The 24148-nt window shown below is 39.3% G+C and overlaps 2 protein-coding genes across 8 annotated transcripts in view; one reads left to right on the top strand and one right to left on the bottom strand.

Moving 5' to 3' along the window:
* vwa11 (von Willebrand factor A domain containing 11) overlaps positions 1 to 15290 on the top strand; it is a 36333-nt gene extending 21043 nt beyond the window's left edge. Inside the window, exons 1-18 of one of the 2 annotated variants that reach the window (XM_020641676.3) lie at positions 5313 to 5446; positions 6285 to 6474; positions 7111 to 7247; positions 7331 to 7475; positions 8177 to 8270; positions 9268 to 9396; positions 9663 to 9849; positions 10227 to 10396; positions 10660 to 10772; positions 10905 to 11021; positions 11104 to 11277; positions 11395 to 11527; positions 11651 to 11803; positions 12534 to 12626; positions 12822 to 13093; positions 13249 to 13382; positions 14425 to 14578; positions 14744 to 15290. In XM_020641676.3, coding sequence (XP_020497332.2) covers positions 6292 to 6474; positions 7111 to 7247; positions 7331 to 7475; positions 8177 to 8270; positions 9268 to 9396; positions 9663 to 9849; positions 10227 to 10396; positions 10660 to 10772; positions 10905 to 11021; positions 11104 to 11277; positions 11395 to 11527; positions 11651 to 11803; positions 12534 to 12626; positions 12822 to 13093; positions 13249 to 13382; positions 14425 to 14578; positions 14744 to 15124 — 2769 coding nt within the window. In that variant the 5' untranslated portion in view covers positions 5313 to 5446; positions 6285 to 6291 and the 3' untranslated portion in view covers positions 15125 to 15290. Of the gene's footprint in view, positions 1 to 5312; positions 5447 to 6284; positions 6475 to 7110; positions 7248 to 7330; positions 7476 to 8176; positions 8271 to 9267; positions 9397 to 9662; positions 9850 to 10226; positions 10397 to 10659; positions 10773 to 10904; positions 11022 to 11103; positions 11278 to 11394; positions 11528 to 11650; positions 11804 to 12533; positions 12627 to 12821; positions 13094 to 13248; positions 13383 to 14424; positions 14579 to 14743 lie in introns of those variants that run through there. The other variant, XM_020641675.3, reaches the window with a different exon arrangement.
* Positions 697 to 23887, bottom strand: LOC109989810 (uncharacterized). 6 transcript variants are annotated; one of them, XM_065959300.1, is made up of 5 exons: positions 23384 to 23791; positions 22333 to 22514; positions 22168 to 22237; positions 1196 to 1368; positions 697 to 1085 (listed from the first exon to the last, which is right to left on the bottom strand). In XM_065959300.1, exons 1-5 carry the CDS (start codon positions 23649 to 23651, stop codon positions 981 to 983), a joined length of 798 nt encoding a protein of 265 aa, XP_065815372.1. In that variant the 5' UTR covers positions 23652 to 23791; the 3' UTR covers positions 697 to 980. The 6 variants fall into 6 exon arrangements, with proteins under 6 accessions (XP_065815372.1, XP_065815410.1, XP_020497342.2 ...); XM_065959338.1 differs by having other exon boundaries at positions 698 to 1085; positions 22168 to 22234; XM_020641686.3 differs by lacking the exons at positions 697 to 1085; positions 1196 to 1368 and adding exons at positions 15981 to 19535; positions 20004 to 22054 and having other exon boundaries at positions 23384 to 23887.
* Between the last annotated feature and the right edge of the window lie 261 nt (positions 23888 to 24148).

Genomic DNA, 24148 nt, shown 5'->3' with positions numbered 1-24148 from the left:
TTTTCACTTGAATCCCTCTGAATGTTTGCCATTTCTTTACAGTCGGATGTCGGTATGGCTGCTGAAGCAGGCTGCAGCGACTAGCTACCGCCGACGATCACTCTACTTGGCAGGGCAAGGGAGCCAGCGCAAGACAACCGGGAGTACCGCTTTGCTGCATACAGAAGCTTTATATATTGGAAACCGGTTGGTAATTCCCAGCTGCTGTGTGTGGAGGATTACAAGTGGCCTGATCCCTATGCTCAGTATACTGGATACATTCCTGGCCACTAGCAAAACTTATTTTACATGTGGCTACATGCACATTTGGGGCATCAAATGCCAACGCCAACTTGTTTGAAGTGCTTTGTATTCCGTTAGAATTATTTAATGTTGCATTTTTTTAAATAAATCTGATTTTGTGATGTAAAAGGTCTGATCAATAGCATTTGCATATCCTCTTAATGATCTGTGAAAACCACACACTGTTAATATTTACAAAGCAGAAGCATGTATGCATATTTTTGACATGTCTACACAGACAAGTATAGTCATTACAGCATGTGACTATCATACTGTAATTGAGTTCAATTTTTGGGGGGACAAAGATTAAAAACATTTGAAGCAGTCTTCTAAAAATAAAAGATCATCATTTACAGATACAGACTAAATAAGCCAACCAATTTACAGAAAAAAAAACAACTAAAAAGCTGTTGATAAGTATTTATTTATTGAAATAATGCCCTGAACATTTAGACAAAAAATGCAAAATGTGTTTGTACGTCTTGAAAAGAAAAAATAGACCATGCTGATATTATTGAACTTAGCAGCCTGTGATAAAACAGCACCATTGGTGCAAAATGGATATTTGTTTGACAAAGTCCATAAAGTCATAGTGCATTAAAAAAAAGGTGCGTTTGAAGTGATTGGTTCGAGGGTCGTAGGAAAAGGCACTTTTGTTTTGATGCGGGTAGCAAATTGCTGGTTTTACCACAGCTATATTACAGCAGCTGTACTTGTAGCCAGAAACTGCAGATGAATGTTTGTACAAAAGGAGGCCATGTGCTTTCACAACAGCTCTTGTTGTCATTCTGGCTGTGCTGGATCTGCAAATGGGGACCAAATATATCAAATTGTAAGTAAATTATTATAAATTTAATTCAAATATTCACATCTAATACTCTTCAGTTAATTCACATTTTTATGAATTACATACCAAGACCTCGTCTGAGTTGTTTCTCAGCAAGTTTTGCAGTGGGTGGGGGGGAATGGGTGCCAATGGTCCAAGCTTCCAAGGGTCGTCTGGACGCTGTTCCCTTGTCAGGGGCATCCCTGCTCCTGAACAGAGCCTCCTCGACACAATCCTGGACTGCAGGACCCTTTTCAAATCTGAAAGAAATAACAGCACACATGAATTTAATTATCCTTAGAAACAGTAAGTTTGATCTCCCCAGCCAAAACGTTGTTTTCATGCATCTGTATTGTAGAGAATCTCAGTAGCTACATGTAAAGTATTTATCACATGATGACAGCAACAACAAAAGCATTGCGAAACTTAGCCTCATGTGATTTCTGCATAATGAGTGCCAAGCTGATAGCATTATTTAGATTAGTGACCCACCGTAGTTTAGCCGAGAGCATGCCAACAGACAGCCTGAGCTTGGACGTTACTATACAAGATTTCTAACTGAAGTATCTACTACATCATAGCTGGAGTAGGGAAATTCAAAAAACAAACGACCGTATATATATTTTCGTAATAATACCCAACTGTTCATAACCGCTCATGTGCAACTCGTTAGCTTCGCAACTACTTAGGCTTGGCCTATTCAGATGTTGCCTAACGCTTTGAAGCCAGTTCTGTTGTACTATAAAGCAGCAAATGAGAATAACCACATTGATCAAAAAAACGATCGATGGTGTTTAAATATCTAGAAAGAATGCATGTTTTAGCTCGAGCCTGTGGCCGGCATTGTTGTGCTAGCAGGCTAATGTTAGCATATTGTAGTTAGGTCGTAGCTTTACATTGCACATTACACGGAAAGACCGTACTTTTAAACACTTAAGTACCATTCAAATAAGCAGAGCGTATGATTTTTTTTTTTTTCTCTAGTCAGTGACTAAAAAATAGAAACGTTTATGCCTGGACCACTAGGAATCTATCGGGCTATTTACACATCCAGGAGAAGCAACGCCAGCTCAGAGTCGTGTTCGAGCCCCTTCGTTGAGCGTAGGGCTCTCCATCGTGGAAAAGCCAGCCCAATGTTGATTCGAGTTCTACTCCGGTCTTTGTCTGTTGCTGTTCTAGCAATTTTTTTTTTTTTTTTTTTTCTTTTTTTTTCGACCGTCATTTTTTTGGTGGGGGACCAGCCGGTGGAAGGTCTTTGCACTGGAGTCCGCCATTTTTAACACTTCTTCCCTCGGTGTCGGGGCGGTCTGCGGTTGCGCTTTTATACACAAGGGGCGGGCCTAAAGAAGGGGAAGGCCGGGCCGGCTAGATAAACATATATCTTCTATATTAACAAAGCCAGTGTGACTGGAGCTTCTCACTCATTGGAAACAGTCATGACTCAGACAGTTATATACAACGGACATACTTGATTTCTGATACATTTAAGTGTGAAAAATCGCATATAAAGCCTTTAAGTACACTCACTGAAACAGTCAAAGTAAAGCTTACAGACTTGCCAAATTTCTACTTCTACTTTGTTATTGTTTGAACGCTTCATACATTTTAAACGGCACTAACTGTTTTTGTCCACTAGGTGGCTCCAAACCTTGTTTTGACCTTTTGTACTGATTTCCCCGTAAAGAGCCCATATTATGCCCTTTTTGGGGTTCGTATATTTAATCTATGTACCTACTTGTGTACGTTCACAATAGCTAAAGTTTGAAAAAAGTGTCTGTTTTCATGTACTGCTCCTCCTTGCTCCCTCTCCGCTCTGAGTCCATCAGCTACACTCTGTTGAGCCCACACTGTTAGACCCCACATGGGCCAAGTCTGCTCTGATTGGTCTGCCGATCCGCTCTGTCGTTATTGGTCAGTTGCTCAGCACGCTTCTCGGAAATTTCAACATGAGCTGCAGGGCTTGCCACAACGAGCCAATGGGCTTAGATCAGTGATCTCACACTGACAATGACGTCGCACTGACAAATTTTTATCGAGGGGGGCTAGAACCGAGCGTTACATGCAACTAATGCTGCAGCTAACAGGAGGACTTTGAATTTTTGCACATAGATGTGCCTAAACATGCAAAGGACACTTGGAAAACACACTAAAGATCATATAAACCCAGAAAAAAGCATAATATGGGACCTTTAACAGTTTAAAAAGATGAGGAAGTTGCACCAGAAATTTCTACTTTGCAGATTAAGCAATTAAAACTTATTCTCTTAATATAGCAGAGAGATTAAATATTCTACAAAAGAGGTTTGAGTTAATATTTATTATTTTAGAACACACCAAGATAATACTAAATTCCACAACAACAAAAACAATGCAGCAAAATTATAACTTTAGTGAACAATGATTAGCCAAAAGTGCAAATACAAGGTTCAGTAGTAAAATATATACATACATCTAATAAAAAAATCTTATAATTGAAAGAAAGATATAATAATGATTGTCCAAAAAAATTAAATAAAGTAAACAAAAGAAGTAACAAAAATAAATCAGCAAAAATATAACTAAAAATGTAACATAAAAAATAACTGAGAAAAAATAAATGAGAAAACAATAGTCTAAAGCCCTAAAAAGCAAACTTTGATTTTCACCATCAGAGAATCCAGTGTCCCTGTACTTTAACAGGGATTCTTTTGTTTTGTCAATAAGAGCGACAGCGATGTCTGCAGATTGCAGTAGTTTACTGGTAATGTTGATGTTGGACAGGATGTCAAACCAGACCACCGTACAGATTTGAAATCTGAATGATTCTATTTCTTCTGCCAATGACTGGGCTTCAATTCTCCCAGCAGCATTATTTGTTTTGTCTCTGAGTTCAGTCAAGGCCTCTCTGACTTTGTCAGCTTGGTACCGTAAAGGCTCAATGCTGTTGATTCTTCTCTCCCATCTTGTCTCACTCCATTACTTGAGCGTGATCTGGACATGCCGGGTGAGGAATGGCAGCTGGTTGAAAAGTGGCGTCCTCTACTCCCCGGAGCAATTATGAGGTGGAAAACGGCGTGGGCTAAATAATTAAACGTTAAAATACAACTGGCTGGGGATGAACTGAAGATCTGGGTCAACAACAACGGATTTCAAAAGGAAAAAGCTGAAGAAACAGCTGACACTTTCATCTAAAACACCTGAGGACAGTGAAATGAAACAGCTGATTATTGAATTGAAAAACTCTCACTCTCTCACTATCACCACAGAGATAAAAGATTTTAGATCAGAGTTTAAAACATTCTGTGAAGAGGCCGAGCAGGATATTAAGAAAATGATAGAACAAACGACTGAGCAGGAAAACGGAGGCCAGAGTGGATGAAATTGAGCTCAGAGTCGGAGAACTGCATGATGCAGCAGACATCTCTAAACAACAAACAATGAAGCATCTGACACAGAGGATTAACGAGATGGAAGCGACTAAGTCGAGGCAAAACAACATAAGAATCTTCAACATTCCAGAAAAAAGCAATGGCAACAATGTGGCTGGTTTCAAGATGCGCTGGGGTTCACAGGAGAACTTAACATTATTAGAGCTCACCGCATCTATAGAGAAAACACGGAGCAGGCAAAGCAATCATCAATCTTACAATCAGCGTGGGCAAAAAAGAAATCCTTTACTTTGATCATGACTTCACCGCCAAGGTAAAGCAAATGAGAAGCCAATACAGGCCTATCAGGGACCAGCTCAGGAGGAATAATGTCAGATCATATATTATTGCCCCAGTGAAACTTAAAGTGTTTAATATGGACGGCACATCGATGACCTACGACAGCCCAGAGAGGGCATCCAGGGCTCTCGAGGGAATGGGCCACAAGCAGAACAACGAGAAGTCCCCCACCCTGAGGTGGAGTGAGCCACTGTACGCCAGAGACTGGGAACTTCAAGGAGACATGAAGCGGGATCCCAGCCCTCAAAGAGCTGCCTGAGGGAGGCAGCCTCGAGGCTGGAAAGCTCGGACTAAATATAGGCACTGTATTCTTCACAGAAAAGACAATTTGCTTATTACTTAGTTTTGTTAATATGTGGAGAAGTCTGTCTGTCTTTCTCTTTGTCTCTCTCTCTATCTATCTCTCTCTCTCCCCCCTCCCACCCTCCCTCCCGATGCAGGCCATTGAATGTAAACGACTACATGTATGCAAAGTAAATGAACTACTAGCTACATATAGTGACTAGAGGATGTAGAGGGGATGAGATAGTGATAATCATAAAAAGTACAGTATAAATTCAGGGCGTTGGTGGGGTTGCACATTGTACTTCTTCAAGAGTCCCCAGACACATCACATCTGAGAAAGAACAAGGTATGATCACAACTAAGAGACTATTTCCATTATTACTGAGAAATATGTGTGAATAGCAAATATAGGACAACAAAAGAAGCTATTAAACAAATGATCAGCTGTCAAGAAACACCAAAAATATGTTATCCAACATGTTCGAAATGTGATTGTATTGATGATTTCCTCTTGATACTTTAAGTGTAGCTCATTAAATTTGTATTTTTTTTGGAAAAAACACCTTTATATTTGGAATAATTTGTCATGATTCAGTATTGAAACAAATCAGTAACATAACACAACCCTACCTTTGATACGCTGAAGAAAATGGATGGATTGATGGAACAGCTGTAACATTTATTCAACCTACTTACATTAACCTACACACATTTACACCTCTTCCAAAAGCCTTGCTTGATAATGTTTGTTGCTTAGATTAGTTTATGATAGTTATTTGTTTGATTAAGTTAATTGATTTTGGATTGATGTTGCTTTGTTTAAATAAATTCTGTTATAATTTAAGAGAGCAGTTGTTTGTGATTACTGGTGTATTTGCATTGTGATATAAGCTGGGTGCGAAGGCTTTGTGTACGGATTTCATGCCTTCAATTTATTAAATATAGTTATTAATTATTAATAAAATTATTAATTAAGTAACTAATTTCAGACTGATTTGAGTGATATTTTGGTTATATTTCCCTGGTTACAACGTGGTGCCCCAAACGAGATTAAACATAGTTTAATGATATTGTTATTTATATTATTAATAATTAAATATAATTATTAAAGAATATAACCAAAGTTGACTTGATACAACCCCAACAGTACTAACTTATGTATGATTCATTTACTCCCCCTCTAGATTGATCATGACTTCACTGCAGGTGCTAGCCCTGCTGGCTTTGTACCTATCAGGGCGCAGTGTGGCCTTTGTCCCCATCGGAGGAGAGGCATCCACTCATGTCAGCATTACCGGAACGGCTGTATTGCAAACTGTGATGGAAACGTGTCGGGCGGTGGCTGAGGCAGCCGGTCATGAGTTCAAGCCCACGGTAGGAATGTAGATTAAAAAAGTGAAATGCAGCACAAACATAGGCCAACACAACATACAGAAATAAACCCTTTTTTTTAGCTACACTAATGATGTGGCTTTGGGCACAGCAAAAGTTTTGGTCTGCTGGATGGACAGTTCACCTCTTTCACTCTGGTGATCCCTTCACTTTTCATCTGCCATGAGGTCAAGCAGTCATTGAACTTACAGGATTCCCATGAGCCTCAGCTAACATGGCTAAGACTTTAAACTAGAAGTTGAATAATAAAATATATCAGCGTTAATATCTGTATTGATGATTGATTGAGAGCCAGTTAGAACACCTTTACCCTCCCTGATATTAGCAAATGCCTACATAGTCACATGGCTTTAGATTCTTAGATTTCTATTTCACTGTAACAGAGTGCAGACAGCAACAACTGTCAAATCCTAAGTGGAAGACAAGCAAACTTTAAGTGTGACAGCTATTAAGTGACTGTGTTTGTTAAAAGCAGACATAGTTAGAAACAGCTCTGTGCATTGTTGAAGACAGACTGAACGCATTCATTCATAACAAATGGCGTTAGGTGGCAATGCCTCTTTTAACCCCTCAGACTTTCTTGTTTTTAGAAATGTAACCTTTGACTTCTGACTACAGGGTTCATCTCCTGAGGAGCTGGTCCAGGCTTGTTTAGGTCCAACGGCGACAGGAGAAGTGTCTGGTGCAAAGTTTCACTCTGCCCTGCAATCGATCTACACACAGAACGGACTGGTAGACCGTGACTTTGTCAACAGGTGGGAGGATGAGAAAAAAAGATGAGAAAAGAAATGTGTGTGTTGTAAAGCCTTAACTATGATTTTCTCCCACACCCTTTCAGTGCTCCACACCACTTCAACTCAGAGGCCTTTCTAGAGGGACGTAGGCTCATCACGGAGGGTGTAGTAGCCATAAAGGCTAACATTCGCAGTGAGAACTTCCAAGCCGCCAGGGAAACACTGGGCAGAGTGCTTCACACACTGCAGGTCAGGGAGGTGGAAAGAAGCAGCTGGGTTGTAATGTGCAAAGGTTGTAACCAGGGGTTGACATTAAGCCCCTCCGGGCCACTGGTTTTCAAAGATCACTAGCCCGACCTTTGTAGCCGCTGGCCCAGGAACATTACTTTTGATTCCAAGAATAACAGTCACCAATTTACTCTTGAACCATTCTGATGCAAAAGTCAATTACAGCTTTTATTTAATTAATTGAGCTCTAATTATAAAAATATTGTGTATTTTTCTTATATTTATGTGCTCATGTTTATTCACCATGATGGTAACTGCAAGAGTCTACTTAATCTGATATTAATATGAGGCTGTGATAGAGCTGGAATCTCTCCTTCTTTCCTCTCTGAGAAACTCTTCATCCTTAGATCTTTACTTTAGGAGCTCTCTTAAAGGCTAAGATGATTTGTGAATAACTTTTATCTTTACCAGGATCTAGTCTTTAACTTTAACGTGTTCCAGCTCCTCCAGCTGTCTGTCACTGGATGAAACTTTTCTCTGTTCTGTTTTCGTCATGCCCTGCTGTCACTCTCCAGCAGGGCATGAGAGATTTTTTCCCTTTGCTTATGCTGATTTAAGTTATAATGTCGAGCCCTGGTTGTAACAGTGTGTTTTAATACTAGATATGGAATCATAACTCTTAAATCATCAGTATTAATGCTTGTGTTCTCATGTACTGTCAGGATTTCTACAGCCACAGTAACTGGGTGGAGCTTGGATACACAGAGCCATACATCAATCTCATCCGCCCAGATCTTCCTCTAGACAACCTTGCAGGTGTGTTAGTGTTCATATTAATTTCAGACACTGTGCAGATAGTTACATTGCTAAGGTTTTGTGTCATAAATGTGGTCATGTAACAGAATCAGAATCAGATTTATTGTCCAGGTATGCTCACACACACAAGGAATTTAAGTTTGGTGAACTGTGCTCTCTTATGTACAGGTACAACATTAAATATCAACAACAAACATAATAAGAAAAGACTAATATTTACGTGACTAAATATGAAACGAAAGATGCTGAAGTAACATGATAATAAGTAAAATGCAGTTATGTGACAGATGGGTCAAGATGTCAATTACAGTATTTACATAAATAAGTGTGCATAGATTGATCATTTAAATGAAATAATATAATATAATTAGTATATATTCACAATGACGGTTGGTTTAGGGTCATTTCACCGCGACAGGTCTGACACTCAGTGACTGTTCAGCGTTCATCAGAGTGACAGCCTGGGGGAAGAAACTGTTCTTATGACGGGTTTTTTTTTCGTACAGTGTTCTGTAACTCCTGTCGGAGGGGAGGAGTTTGAAAAGTTTGTGTCCGTGGTGTGAGGAGTCTGCAGTGATGCTACCTGCCCGTTTCCTGACACGCTAAGCCTGTGCAAATGTGTCTAAAAGATACCACCTAATTCACAAAAAAAAAAATGTTTAATGCTCCTTTAACTGCGCTGAAGAGTAAAAAGCAAATAGTTTGTGTTTAAATGAGACATATGCATTCATTTTGTGAAAATATGTCGCCTTTCAATGCTTTACAGCCTCATCGAGAAAAAAAACATCTAATTGAGTTGGCGGTAATTACATACTTAACTCTAATTAGCTAACGAGTGTGCATTATTTGCAGATAACCAATCAGATTACAAATAACACTCCTTATAAAGTTTGAATATAGAATAAAAAATCTATTTAAATATTTCAAGTAGTGCAAATTGTCATGGGTTCAGATGAAGAAGTATTTTATTCATCTGCATCTTATGTACCTTTTACAGATGTGGACACTGCAACCTGCAGTGACTGTGCCAGTGGAACATGCCCCAATCCCATCCTGCCTAACATCCTGAAGGAGAAGAAACTCACATCTGGCTATATGGGAATTTTCTCTGCTGCCAAGCCAAAAGGTATCAGACATATTCTCAAAACCCTTTTAGAAACAAAGGCTGATGTTCCATCACACTCACAAGGAGTAAAAAAAAAAAAGAACCTCTAGAGGTCAGGTGTTTTTTGTATTAATATTTTTTATATATGCAATCCAGATGAATCATCATGAATGGCAATATTTAAAAACATGTTTGTCCTAAGTACCAGACAACGAGCCTCTTTTTTTCAAGATAATTCTGTATATGCAGAAAAAGACACAATAAATGCCTCCTCTGTCCTGTGCCAGGTAAATGCAGCCATGGAGGTGCAGGTGACCTGACTGCAACAGCAGTTCCTCGCGGAGGCATCAGCAAAGACGAACGTCACTCGGACAATGTGGCTCTTCACACTGCAGCCGTGAATGTAGCAACTGCTGCCAGTCTCCAGCTTCTGCAGGACATCCGTTTTGCTGCTGGGGACGACGACTTTTTGAGGTACATTATTCAGAAAGGAATAATGGGGCGGTAGAGCCGGTCATCTCTCAACCAAAAGGTTGAGGGTTCAATCCCCAGCACAGGCAGCCACATGTCCCATGTGTCTCGGGCTGCATTATTGACGGCTTATGAATGTGTATGAATGGGATTAGTTAGTTCTGATGGTCACTTTACATAGCAGCCTCTGCCCTCAGTGTGTGAATGTGTAGGTGTGACCTGCAGTGTAAAAGTGCTTTGAGTAGTCAGATGCGCAGTACAAGTCCATTTACCATTTCTACATTATTTCTTTAAAACAAAAACAATTATTTAGAGAGACTGAGAGGGAATTATAGAATATTTACCCAACATTAAATTATATTCTACTTTTTTGCTCACAGAATGATGGGGATCGCCCGCTCTTCTGTGGTGTGCTTTGTCATTGACACAACTGGTAGTATGAAAGATGACATCGCTCAAGCCAGGGCGGTTGTTTATGAAATCATTGACAGCAAAAAAGGAACACAGGACGAGCCATCCGAATACATTCTGGTGCCATTCAATGACCCAAGTAAGAGCATTTCTACCTGACTAAGAAAAAAAAAAAAAAAAGATTGTTTGAACCATGGAGTCTGATGATGTCATGGTTTAAAGCTGTAAAGTTTTATATTTAGCAACTGCAGGGCATGCAGACAGTCTGGGTTAAATAACAGTGGCTCTTTTGGTTAAACAGTAGTTTAAAGAACAACAGATTTAGTCCAAAATACTTACTAGGACAACATGTTTTCTCATAATTGACCCTCTATTGGCCTCATTTGTGTTCTTTGTATTTAGGATTTGGACCTATGACCAAAACAACAGACGCTGAAACCATGAAACGAGAAATTTCAAAACTCACAGCCACTGGAGGTGGTGATGAACCTGAGATGTGCCTGTCAGGACTTCAGGTACAATACTTTTACAGTGTCAGATTGTAAGGCTGCTTGTTGATGGGAAAAGATTTCCAGATATTTTTCAAAATCTCAAAAACTTAAGAGCTTCAAGATAGACTTTCAAAGTTCTTCATCTTCTTTCACCAGTTGGCTCTCACTGGGGCCCCTGACTCCTCCCACATTTATGTTTTCACTGATGCTACAGCCAAAGATATTCATCTCAAGGACACTATTGTTGCACTTATGAGGACTACCAAGTCAACGGTAAATATTGACACCTATGATGCCCTATTTTCACTCAGTCTATTTAAGGGACTTTCAAATGAAAGGTAAATGATCTTTACAGGTATCGTTCTTCATGACTACGAGATCTAGAAGGCGACGTCGTTCTCTTCAAGCTGCCTCTTTTGAAGACTACAAGGACCTGGCTTTGGCTTCTGGAGGCCAGGCCATCCAAGTGTCTAAAAATCAGTTGCCTCAGGCCACAGACATCATCCTTGACACCTCAACTTCAGCTCTGGTGGGCTTTGCAGTTCTGCAAACACATTCTGCAGTAACTAGCAGAGATTTTCTGCTTAGAAAAGTGTAAAAAAAAAAAAATGTATTTCATCTTTTTTCTCTTCCTAATCTCCATCAGGTGACAATTCTTCAGCGAGCAAGAAATCCTGGGAAACAGGAGACTTTCTCTTTTATGTTGGATGAATCTCTTAAAAATATCACTTTCTACATAACAGGAACATCCATTACTTTCACGTTGACTAACCCTGCAGGTAACACATTGTTTCCAATGGTATTTCTACAGTGGAAATATTTAGCATCTCTTTTTCATGCTAGAAATGTCAGTGTATTGTAATACCATTTAATGAGTATAAATGCACCATTACATTTTCCAGGTGTAAGCCAGAGCCATAATGAGGCCAATGGTAAACTGGGAACCATTCAGACCGTGGGTAACTTGAGAAGAATTCGTCTTAATGCTGACAAACATACAGGAGCCTGGCAGATCAACATCAACTCCAACCAACCATACACACTTAAAGTCACAGGTCAGGCACTTTATATTTCTCTTCATACAATATCCTTTCTGTGTAAATATCATTTGCATATTAAATGATATATTGTCACTTCATAGGGGGGTTTGCTCATGCCAAGAGATAGATATAAAGACACTCTCATGTCTATCTACACATAAGCCTACTTTAGTCATTTTTAGTTTAGAATAACATAGCATAGCATGACCTGACCTGACGGATTGTGGTGGATGAAGGAGATGATCTGGCTTTGTCCATTGGGACTGACTGTTCCATTACCAGTATAAAGTTTATGTAAGTTATTCAAAGTAGTCCAGCAAATTACCTCCATGAAAATCCAGATTGTTGTTTTTTTCTCTCTCTTGGTTTTTCTGCAAATTAATCAAACAAGGTAAAACATTTTAAAAAGTGAAGCTGAAGATGTGTGTGTTTGCTATTTTTCAAATGCAGGAAAGAAAGCTGTTTCCCCCTCCTTCCTGTCTTTGTACTAGAATAAGATAACCGTATGCAAGAGTACTGTTTATGTTCTCTTCTAACTTTTATCCAAAAAGCACAGAATCATTCCCAAAAGGTGAAATTCTTCCTGGAGAAATCTGACCTCATTCAGCACCCTTTGGTCCAATCAAACTGAACACTAATGTATTCTTTATGCTGTTAGTATAACCTTATTTTGTTTTCATTAAGGAAAATCTCACAAAGTTCTCTTCATGTGTCTCTCTTTAACTGTGTTTAATTGTACCTCCAGGCCAGAGCACCATTACCTTCATCTATGACTTTGTGGAAAGTTTCAAGGGACCTCACCCAGGTTATGCAGTACTCAGTGGGCGTCCACAAGCAGGTACACTTGGCAGTTTTACCCAACAGTAGTATATCATTAACTGTAAAAATGTACAGGCATATTCAAATGATGTTTTGCAAAGAGAGTTGGTGGAAAGATTTTGAATACTTATCTACTGTATTATCCGTGAATCACTTTCAGTGAAACATTAACTTCCCTCTAACTTGATTTTTGTTTTTGCTTCTGGAAACCCAGGCCAGCCGGCTTCCCTTATGCTCTCAATAATGGGTAGGAAAGGTCCGTCCTCGTTGTCTGTTGGTGCTGTTGGCCTGGTGACTGTGTCTGGCCCTGAGACTGCAAGCAATGGCACAGCAACCGACATGGGCAACGGAGACATCTTGGTGACTGTTGTTGCAGTCCCTGAGGGGGAGTTTGTGATCAGTCTGAAAGGAACTGACAAGATATCAAAAAGTGAATTTCAGAGACAGTCCACCACCCAAATGTCTCTCTCCAGAGTGAATATCCAGGTTGGTACCTTCACCTCCCTTCTACAACTTGTGTCCTATTTAGGTTTTGTTGCTTTTAAAGTCTGTTTATGTACACATTTGCAATACAGTTTATTTTTTCTTTAGGTATAATAACCTGTTTTGTTCCCTTCTTCTTCTCTTCCATATACCTCAAGGCTGTGGTAGATAGCAGTGTGGAACCAGGAAAAGCCTTAGAGGTCCCCTTTAGTGTCAGGACCCAGGGTCCTGGTGGTATATACACCATCACAGCCAAAAATGACAGAGACATCCCCATGACCTACCCACCCAGGTGAGGGTGAAGACAAAAACAATTCCTTTGAAAATGTTCCTTGTCAACAGTGACTCATATTCCTTATCAACAGTGACTCATGTTCCTTATCAACAGTGTAAAAAGTGCATCCCCACCCAACAGTGGGGGTCAAGAACAGGGTCAGACTCAAGGTGTTGCTTGCTTACAATCAAACATCTGTTACTTTCCATAACTATCATACATTTACGCTGTTTCTGTGAATGAAAAGGTTTGGAGATGAGAAAGCAAGCAGGGTTTTAACTTCTTTCTCTTACTCTTTTCAATGGTTACACTGCCATTTCTGTCCATTTTCAAAGTTTTGATTATCTTAAGAAATAATTTCTAAATTAATTGATGCCAGTTTTCCCTACCATTATATTAGGGGGTGGCCCGCTCCCCTTGAAGGTCAAGTAAATAAAAAAATTATATATATATATATATATATATATATATATATATATATATATATATATACATATGTATATATATATATATATATATATATATATATATATATATATATATATAATTTTTTTGTGCCTTTATTGTAGAGATATGATAGTGGATAGAGTCGGAAATCAGAGAAAGAAGTCACTTAAGGATACCTTTCTGATAGAAAAGGACAGCTGTCATTAAAAGTAACACATGAACACCAAGATTCCTTCAAGTGTTTGTGTCGGCGTCCGCACCTCCCTACGCCCCCAAAGCTGTAAACCTAGGGGAAACACTGGATGTCATCTTGCTTTCTCAGTTTACCCCACATTTAAATTGTTGTTGTTAACAGATCATAAAACTGTGCCATATGGTCCAAGAACACACATTTTAGGAAGAATTGTTCTTTTTGCTAAACTCCCTCTAGGGTTACTGACACTCAACTGGACTCAAGATGGGACTGATGCCATAAAGTCCAACAGTGCCTTAAAATATGCCAAATGATCATTAAGTTATATAATATAGAATCTTTGAATTACTTGTATTAAAGTTAAATGGATTATCATGGTCTTATTTCCTGTAATCATTGAGTTTTTATTCTCCCTGACAGCCTCACCTTGACCACTGGACAATATGGTAATGGTACCTTGACCATTAAACCGGCTGCCAGCATTCCTTCAGGCACTGATGTTACTGTTACATTGGAAGCCAAATCTGGTGGTGACTCCAACTACGCAGTGTTGAAAATATCTGTAGTCACCAAGGTACCAGACACACCCTGGATTACAGAGTTGCATATTATTAAATTACTTATTTATTTATAATCCTCTAAAATGGCCCTAAAAAGGGTCCACAAGACACAAGCCATATACGTTTCAACATAAATTGCCCCAATGACTCATGCATTAATTTTGTCTTTTTTTTTTCAGATTACAGATTTTGTTCCACCTCTGTGTCAAGTGGTTGGTGTGCTGGCTGATGATTGCCCTCATGATGTGTCTCAGTGTGGACCCTTCCAATGGCAGTTTTTGGCCAATCTAACAGATGGAAATGGCACAGGAATAGAAATAATTGCTCTGCAACAGGGCAATGGAAACCTAACCTACACTTCCTTGAGTAAACCTCTCGTTGTGGCGAACTACACAGCCTCCTGCTGTTCACAAATTGTTGAGTTTACAGCAGTAGATAAAGTTGGCAATGTGGGCAAGTGCTACCATTCAATTGAACGTTCTGCTGGCCCTCCTGCCTTATTCCTTTCTCTGCCACTTTGGTTGTGCCTTCTGGTATCTCCCCTCCTAGCAAGGCCTTGAAGGGCTTAGGCAAGTACATTGGAGTGTGAAAGTGATTGGTAATATAGTCAATATGTATAATATTCACTCAATTGTATCCCATTGTTAAACACTATTAGTGTTATAAACATAATTGACAATATCTATTGTTTGGTCCTCTCTTACAGCATTAAAAAAATGCACAATTTCTAGTCTCTGTTTTTTTGGTTCTTGAGGTGCTGAAGGGATGTGGTGTTTCGCAAGAAGCCAGAAACATTTGGGTACTTTTAAAGTTAATCAATCTATGCTGAACTTTTAGCAGCATACAGCTACGATGCTTGAGTTGTTGGCTAGCTACCAGCAGCCTACTAAGTATGTGAGTCTTAAAGGAAATCCACCATTCTGTAATGAAACCACTTCATTGTCAGCCAAGAACAGACAAAATATTCAACAGAAATATGTTCCTTTCGATTCAAAACAGTATGGCCCATGATCACAGCATCTCTTTTGGGTAAATGATTTGAAAGACATTTGTATGTATCATTTGTCTTCCATCAGTTGACCTAGAATTGCAGTGCGTCTTACAGTGTTTCATGTGACTTATCGAAATACATTACTTGATTGAATATCCCACAATCTGTAATTATAGGGATTTTTAAATAATCAACTTACTGCTGGAAGTGCTTAAGTAAGTATTTTTAGTTAAACGTTTAAGGACTTTTTGATTCAGCAGATGTCGCCCTTGAGCACCAGGATAAAACCAAAACAACTGGTGCTGCATTGTTGTGTTAGCATGCTAATGCTAGCACAATTTGCTCATATCTTCACACTGCATGTAAATTTACCTGAAATGACCGTGATCTAAAAACACATACGTGACATTCAAATAACAAATAAATGCCCATTAAATGTTGGTTTAATTTTCACAGGAAAGGTGTATGTAGATTAAAGCAATCAAATCAATGATAATTCAACATTTGCAAAAAAAAATTGAAATGAGGTTTTGAGTAATTAAAGAACAAATCACTTTTTTAAAATTACAAAAACAAAAGGTTGAATTTCAGTTTAGGTCAGATTTTATTGTACATCGGTATTTTACAACACAGCTGTTGTTAAAAGTGTGCCCTAATGACTTCCTGCTTGTTGGACTTTATATCTGATAATAGATGTCGTCTTATGCATTCATTCAAAGCCACGTACATGTAAACAGACTCCATGTGCTCTATTGAAAAGACACTAGGTGTCTGGTATATAAACTGGCATTGTAACTGATCAATAAGAAAACCGAATTAAATCAGATTTTTTTTTTTCACACTGTACAGCAGTCAAAATTATTTACACTTCTAAAGTTATATCACAACACTTTGTACACTTGCAATATTCTGTTCATTCTTTTTTTGCGTCAAAAAATAGAAGAAAATGTTTGACAGCAAAATGTGCTACGACTCATGCGTTCAGCAGGTTTCATGAAGAACCCTTGTCCACAATGAATGTTTCTTCAACATCATAGAAGCTAGCTGGGGGTTAAAATGTGTGTGGAACAAGGTTGTTAGAAAAACCTGCAGTTATCATCTAATTACCAATACTTAAAAATATAAATAAATAAGGAAAGCATTAGGTCAACAATGGTTCTGATATTTAAAATGAAGGTAATAATTATTTTAACAAAATGACAAAGATAAAGTTTTCCCTCTCCATTAAAACATCAAAAGAAAAAGCTCTTTCCATGCACACTAAGGGTTAAAAAGGCCATCCTTCTTTTACAATAGGGGTTACTGCACTGTGTGTTGGAGGAGGAGTGTGAAGAGAACCTTTCTGGCTCCACATAAAGACTGGTGTGAGGGAGAAACGGCTAGCGTTATGTTGTCAAAACCTGAAAAGGCATCCAGCACATTTGAAGCTCTACCATTAACAGTTGTTTTTTTAAATAAATCTAAACATACAAAGGACTACCATACTTCTTTTTTTTTTTTAAGAATCAGCACAAATGTATATTTCCAGCCTTCTTGTAAAGCCAAAAGACTCCTCGCTTCACACTCCGTACGCAGACATGGCATTAACATTTAAGATCCCATCGAAATGTTCCCAAGAACTACTCTTTCATGACTTAAAACTATGAAAACAATGAAATAATAATGTAATCTGCTAACAGAAACTTCATATTTACTTTCACTTCAAAATAAAGCGGCATCAAAAAAACAGGATCTGTATGTAACAAGTCTAAAAATACAATTGTTACAATTTCAGTAATTAAATAAAAATACATAAAAAACTGTTTTCAGTGGATGCCCATCTCTCATTGGATTTTATGGACATTCTTCACATGCTTTTTCAGGTGGCCTGACTGCGAGAAGTTCTTTGGGCAGTGTGGACAGGAGTGTGGTTTCTCTCCCGTGTGAGTATATTTGTGCCTTTTCAAGTTATTGAGGTCTAAAAATCCTTTCCCACAGTATGGACACCAATGTCTCTTCTCCCCATTATGCCACCTCAAATGCATATTTAGTTCTGTCCTCCTTGCAAATTTTTTTTCACAGAGGTTGCAATGGAATGGTTTCTCTCCTGTGTGGATCCGGATGTGGGCTTCCACATCTCGCTTTGAGAAAAATCCCTTGTTGCAGACCTGGCAGACAAAAGGCTTGATCCTGCCGTGCACTATCTGGAGGTGCTTGGTAAGGCCAAAACTGTAGACAAATCCCTTCCCGCACTGCTTGCAGATATGGATCCTACCATTGCGGTGCACTCGTCCATGCCGTTTTAGACCCTTTGAGTCTGGGAAGCGCTTTCCACAAAGTGTGCAGGAGAAAGGACGGCGACCAGCATGGAGACTGACGTGGCTCTCCAGAGCAGCATTGCTGCTGAGGACACGCCCACACTCTCCACACTGGTTCTTCAAGAGACGCCAACCAATGACTGATAAAGGCTGTAATGGTGATACAACAGCTGGTGCTTTGACAGGGATTGGATGGCGAGAAACACTGGGGGGGTAAACTAATGTCTGATCCTGGGATTCAGTCTCTAATTGCATTGACCTCTTTCTCAACGCTAAAGGGGTTTTACCGATTAGCAGTGTAGGAGGAGTCCACAAACCTTTAGCTGTACATTTCTTTACATTCTCTGTGCTAGCACTGTTCTCTGCTAACTGGCTTGTTTTGGCTCCATTTAGTAGATTAGATTGATTTTCTATTTTAGCTACTGTTTTGTCTTTTGGAGAATTCTTCAAATTGACCCCTCTTAAATTATTCTTTGGACAAGGAACTTGAGCTAATTTGGGTTTCTTGGCAGGTGTGGATTCCCCAGTCTTACTAGAACTAACACCCTCAGCCAATTTAGTCCTTCCAACATTTTGGAGATTAGTTCTACTTTTAGCATTTCTAGAGGAAGCACCATCATTGGTAGGTATTTTAGGGCTAGAATCATTTTTACCTAAACCAGATGTCCCAGGACGAGTAGAAAACGATCTAGTCCTTTTAGGGGTTTCAGCAGGAGAACCAACTGTTTTTTTACTTTTTGGGCTAGGACCATCTCCAGTTGAACTAGTCCTCCTGGGATGCACATAAGTGGTTTTGATCTTCTTGGGACTAGTGATTTCTTTAGTTGAACAAGTCCTTCTAGGATTAACAGGCGTTATTTTTGTCTTTTTAGGGGTAGAACATTGTTTAGTTGAACTAGACCTCCTAGGACTAACTGAAATGTTTTTGGTCTGTTTAGGGATAGCATTTGGTTTGGTTGAATTAGACATCCTAGGACTAACAGAAGTGTTTCTGATCTTTTTAGGAATAGCACTTGGTTTGGTTGAATTAAACCTTCTAGGACTAACAGAAGTGATTCTGGTCTTTTTAGGGGAAGCACTTGGTTTGGTTGAATTAGACCTCCTAGGACTAACAGAAGTGTTTCTGGTCTTTTTAGGGGAAGCACTTTCTACAGTTGAGTTAGACGTCCGAGGACTCACAGAAGAGGTCTTTGTATGTTTTGAATCAATGCAATCTCTGCCTGAATTTGAGCTGTTGGAATTCACAGGCATGGATTCACCAGTGGCTTTGAACCTTCTTGAGCTGACAGGGGAAAGACCCCTTAGAGATCTCTTGGAACTTGCACTGTTTTTACATATACCAGATCTCCTTGTAGTGATAGGAGAGGGATCACTGATTGTCTTTTTAGGAGAGGTTACATCCAAAACCGTTCCTTGTTCTTTGGGACTAAGAGGAATGGGTTCAATGGCTGTGCTTGTGTCCTCTGGACTGTCTTCTTCTAATTTAGCGTCGTTAGAGCATCTAGTGAGAGTCTCTGTTTCCGTACATGACTCCTGACTTGTCTCTGAGTTTCCAGCCTGAATGTGAGTTTTGAGGTGATGTCTGAGATTGGCCACAAGGACGTCTTTTTGTAACTGTTTTTTGTCACTGGTGCTGGTTGTAGGACAGGAACTGTTGGTATCTACAGAGTCATTGGTGGGGGGCTATGACAAAAGAAAGGAGAAAAAAAGTCAGCAAAAAATGCAAAAAGAGCAGTCACAATTATTTGCAGGGATTCCAGTGCAGTAGAAAAAGGTACCAACATCTTTTTTTCAGAAATATGAAAATTATACATGGCACTATAACAAACTACAATAATATTGCCTCGTATTTTTCCCCAAATTATGAACTTGTGTTATTTTGTTGTGTCACAGAAAGTGTACCTTTTTCATTTTTATAAATAAAAAGTAAAGCGATTTGGAACGTGGGTGATTTTGTATAAAATAGCCCGTGGTGTACATTTATCTCAAAAAGCGGAATAAAAAATGGATCTGTTATTGCCCTGGATAGTATTTCATATGAATATTATATTACAGGCATATTGTATAGTAAACAATGCAAAAACAAACAAAATGTAATCCCATAACAATAATATAGCTAAATAGATTGAGATTTGCGAAGTACTAACTTACCTGTTTTGGGTCTTGCACAATCGGTGATACAGCTAATTGGGCCAAGAACTGTCTTTTAGTCATCTGTAAATGAGGGTCAGATGGGTCCTTGGGTTTGATGGACCTCAGATGAATGACAGCAGGTGACTGTTCTATAGCAGGGTCACTGGGTGATGTACAGTCCGGCACTACCATGCTTATGATTTCTTTTTGCAACTTTGAAGTTGTCTGTTCTGGGGACTCTTCAGGTAAAGCTGAAGGCTCAATAGTGTTAATGATTATTGTTGATTTTGAAAGGACTGATGCTGACACCCTGGATGATGTAGATGATTCATCCAAACCAGTGGCTGTTCCAGAGCGTAATGGTAACTCTCTTGGAACATTGTGTTGTGTTCCTGACATCTCAGGGGTTTTAAGAGAAACAGAAGTTTCTTTAGAATTGGAACAAATGTCAGATGACACAGGTGTCTCTGATGGGTGAGTTGATAATGGCACTGCTGATGGTTTCTCTTCTGTGGCAACTTCTTCCAAGAAAGATCTTGTTTCAGCTGATTCATTTCTAGGCATCCTTGAGAGTAAAACTACATCTTCCTTTGCCATTGGAAATGGAAGCCTGTTCAATCTGACGATAGCAGAGACCTTTTGTTCAACAGGCAATGGTAGCCCCAAAGACATATCTAAACTGGAACTGGTTTCTGAAGGTTCATTTGTTGCATCAGCACAGGAGTCCGTTTGTTTGGAAGATTCCAGGTTGTCAGAAGTATTAGTCTGCTTTGTAGACAATATCGTGGCAACTTTATCCAGGATGGTTTGCACTTCACCAGACATGCTGAGCTCCTGTGGCATCAGCTGTGGCAATTCCTGCTTTTTTGCAAGAGCCATTTTCTGTTTCCTTAGTGCCACAGCTGACAACTGTCTTGGAATTACAATTGTTATTTTAGGATGTGAAAGAGACTGTAAGTCAGTCTGAGGAGGAGTCGACTGGGAAGTGTCGACAGGAAGCGATTTCTGTTGTTTAACAGAGGAAATTGAAGGTTTTTCAAGAGGTTTGTCTAATGGAGTCGAGCTTGGTTGTTCACTTTTATTTTGGGCAGAATGGACTGTTGACACATCAGTTGAAAGCTTGGTTGGAGACTTTGCTGCAAATTTACTAGATGTCATTGAAGCTAATGATCCTGACATGACAAATATTTTTTTAGGTACAGCATTCTCCTGTTTGCTGTGTGCTAATGGTTTTATTGGGTCATTTGAAGGGCTCTGTTTAAGGGACTTCACAATAGTTTGTGTTGCAGCAGCTGAAGTGGCTATTGAAGATTTAGCAGTGTTGGATAGTGAGACCATATGCTGTTTCAGCATGACAACCTTTTTGTGGGCCAGAACTTCATCAGTTGTAGTAGTTTGAAGATCAACTGGTTGTGTCCCTGACTCAGCTGGTACCTCCCTCACAGTTTGCAAGGTTTTGACTGCCATTATTTGTGGGGAATCAAGTTCCTTTTCCCCTGTTGACTGATTCATGGCTTCAACTAATAGCATTGCATCCTGAAGAGTTACAGAGGTGTGGCGTTGTCTTGACTGAACCGATGGTACTTGTGGTGACTTAGTTGTTGGAGTGTTTTGCATTTTAATGGTAGAAGAAACAGCAGTGGATGGAGCCTGAATTGTCCCATCTTCCATAAATATTTTTTTCATTTCTTTCTTCTGTTCAGAAGATGGTGGAAGTATTCTTTTCACTGGCCGTTTCAAATGCTTTGCTTTCTTTGGTGGCCTTCCTCTTCTTCGTCGTACTGGTATGTCAGGCTGGATACTAGCCTCTTCTTCTGCCACAACCTTTTTTAATTCTTCTCCTTTGTTGGGTGCTGTGGGTTTTGGTGTGGATGAGATGTGTTGAGAAGGCTCTTGTTCAGATGACTGTTTGTGGACAACTGCTAAACTTCCAACCATTCGTAAATGGGGCAATCCTAGGGCCACTCCAGTCTCTTCATTTCTTTGAGGGGATATTTCTGCAGTTGAACATTCCTTGTTAATGGACCGCCCTCCATTTTCAGTTACACAAGCAGAGACCAATGGGGAACCTAAGCACAACAGTAATAGCTAAATCAATGGGGTAATGTCAATATAAAATATTGCCAGGAGAAGTGACAAATAGGCCTTACCAAATTCTCAAATTTAACTTTTGATTCCTCACCTTTAACGTTTCTGAAGACTTGCCCGAAGGATCCAATGGGCTCAACTTCCTTTTGCTTGAAATCAAACTGCTGAGGAAAATTATGACAACCGTGTAGAGGTAAGAAAAATGTTTTATTACAAATCCCCCAACATGGATTTGTTTCTGCTTTAGATACTTACGCACCTGCAGCTGTTTCTTAGGTAAAAGGGCAATCAGAGAATCTCTCTTTCCACGATTCTCGTAGTTGTGCTCCTGCCAAACGTCTTGCGTTGTAACATTTGCACATAGTTGCTCTTGATTTTGCATTGATGATGGTGTCAATGGTTCACACTGCTCCACCAGCATCGTACAGAAAGGAACAAGATCTGTAAAAAAAATAAAAATAAATAAATAAGTGGTTATTTTAAGACTAAGGTCTTTAAAACTTGAAACAATTCAAATGTTTTCCCTGATTTGATTCTGTCTAAAAAAGAACCATCTTTTTCGAGTGATGCCAAGATTGAAAAGCGGCACCTGACACGGCACATGAAAGTGCATGTACCACTAATATTTAACTCCATAATCGCCAATCTTCCCCAACCATGATTAATATGTACAATATACCAGTGGTCTTTCATTACAACATTTACTGCAGTAAATTTGTAGTAATGTCTTAATTTATGTTGACAACGTGAGTTAAAGTATTGAATGATTTAATACTATAAATACATATAATATTTATAATGTCCCCTTTTCATGTAGGCTATATTGAACAATTGTCTCCTATAAAGCCAACACTGTGATAGCCTTCAATAGTTCCTTGCAGTGGAACTATTTAAGGTGTAATCAATATGCAGTCCAATATCTACACCAGTCATAAATATGCCGGTAAAGACAGTTAATGCTGTGTTGACGCCAAAATAATAAAAGTTTAAAGTAGTGGGATCACACTTTCTGATATTGATTAATCTGACTGACACTCTGATCGGAGGCTAGGCTAACCTTGTTAGCTGTAATTAGCTGGGTACGGTTTCCCTCCTACTTGGCATCATGCACTTAAGCTAAACTAGGCTACGCTAGCTTGAATTTTTTAAGTATAAATATGTATAAATCAACACGAGGAGTTCCTAAAAATCTTAAATTGAACACTATTACAAAGAATACATTGTATTAACCATCAAACGTGATGCTAGACGATATAGATGTGACATTGGTTGAGATGAGCTCCTGAGGAGTGACAGGCATGTGAACTCACCACATTGAACAGCTGTGTCACGTTTGTCAGAGCCTCTGCTTTGCCCCGGAACAGACTCACTCTCTCTCATAGTAGTTGTTTTGCTCCTCGCATTTTCAAATTGGCTACATCTTCTTTTGAGGTCCTCATTCTCCGTCTTGATTTTGGATATTTCTGCCTTCAGGTCGTCGACCATAGTTTCGAAAAGTTTGGTAGTCTCCGCGATAGCACTCTTTAGCATGCTCTCCATGACTGACGAGTACTTCGTCTGAAAATCGTCCGAAGACATGTTTGGTGTCGTATTTAGTTCGCCGTTTGTCCAAGTGTAGCTACGAATCCACGTTGACAATTCAAGAGCTGAAAATTATACAAACACAGTGTTGGGATTTATTCCAATATGGCGTCTTCCCTCCAACGAGGTGTGTGACGCACGTTGGTGACAGGAGGGGCTAGAGAACAATATCCGCTGATCCAAACTGAAAACTGTTAAATATATACTGGTCTTGATTAAATAAATTAATAACCACTCAAGATTAGTAGAAGCCCGATACTTTGATAAGGCGCGTTGTTCAACAACCCCAATTCAGGCGGAAACGTTCTTCTTCTTCTTCTTCTTTTTATTTTTATTCTTCTTCGTCTACGTTTATGGCGGATAGCAAACCAATGATTAAATGCAAATATCGCCACCTACTGTCCCGGTGTGTGTAAGTGCAGGGCCTCACGTTCTTCTTCTGGTTCCATAAGATTGTCCTTTCTCCCGACCTGTATTTTAAATCTCGGAAGTGC

Source organism: Labrus bergylta, chromosome 1, assembly GCF_963930695.1.
Source record: "Labrus bergylta chromosome 1, fLabBer1.1, whole genome shotgun sequence".
Classification (NCBI taxonomy): domain Eukaryota; kingdom Metazoa; phylum Chordata; class Actinopteri; order Labriformes; family Labridae; genus Labrus; species Labrus bergylta.
This window is presented reverse-complemented; position numbering and strand designations above follow the sequence as displayed.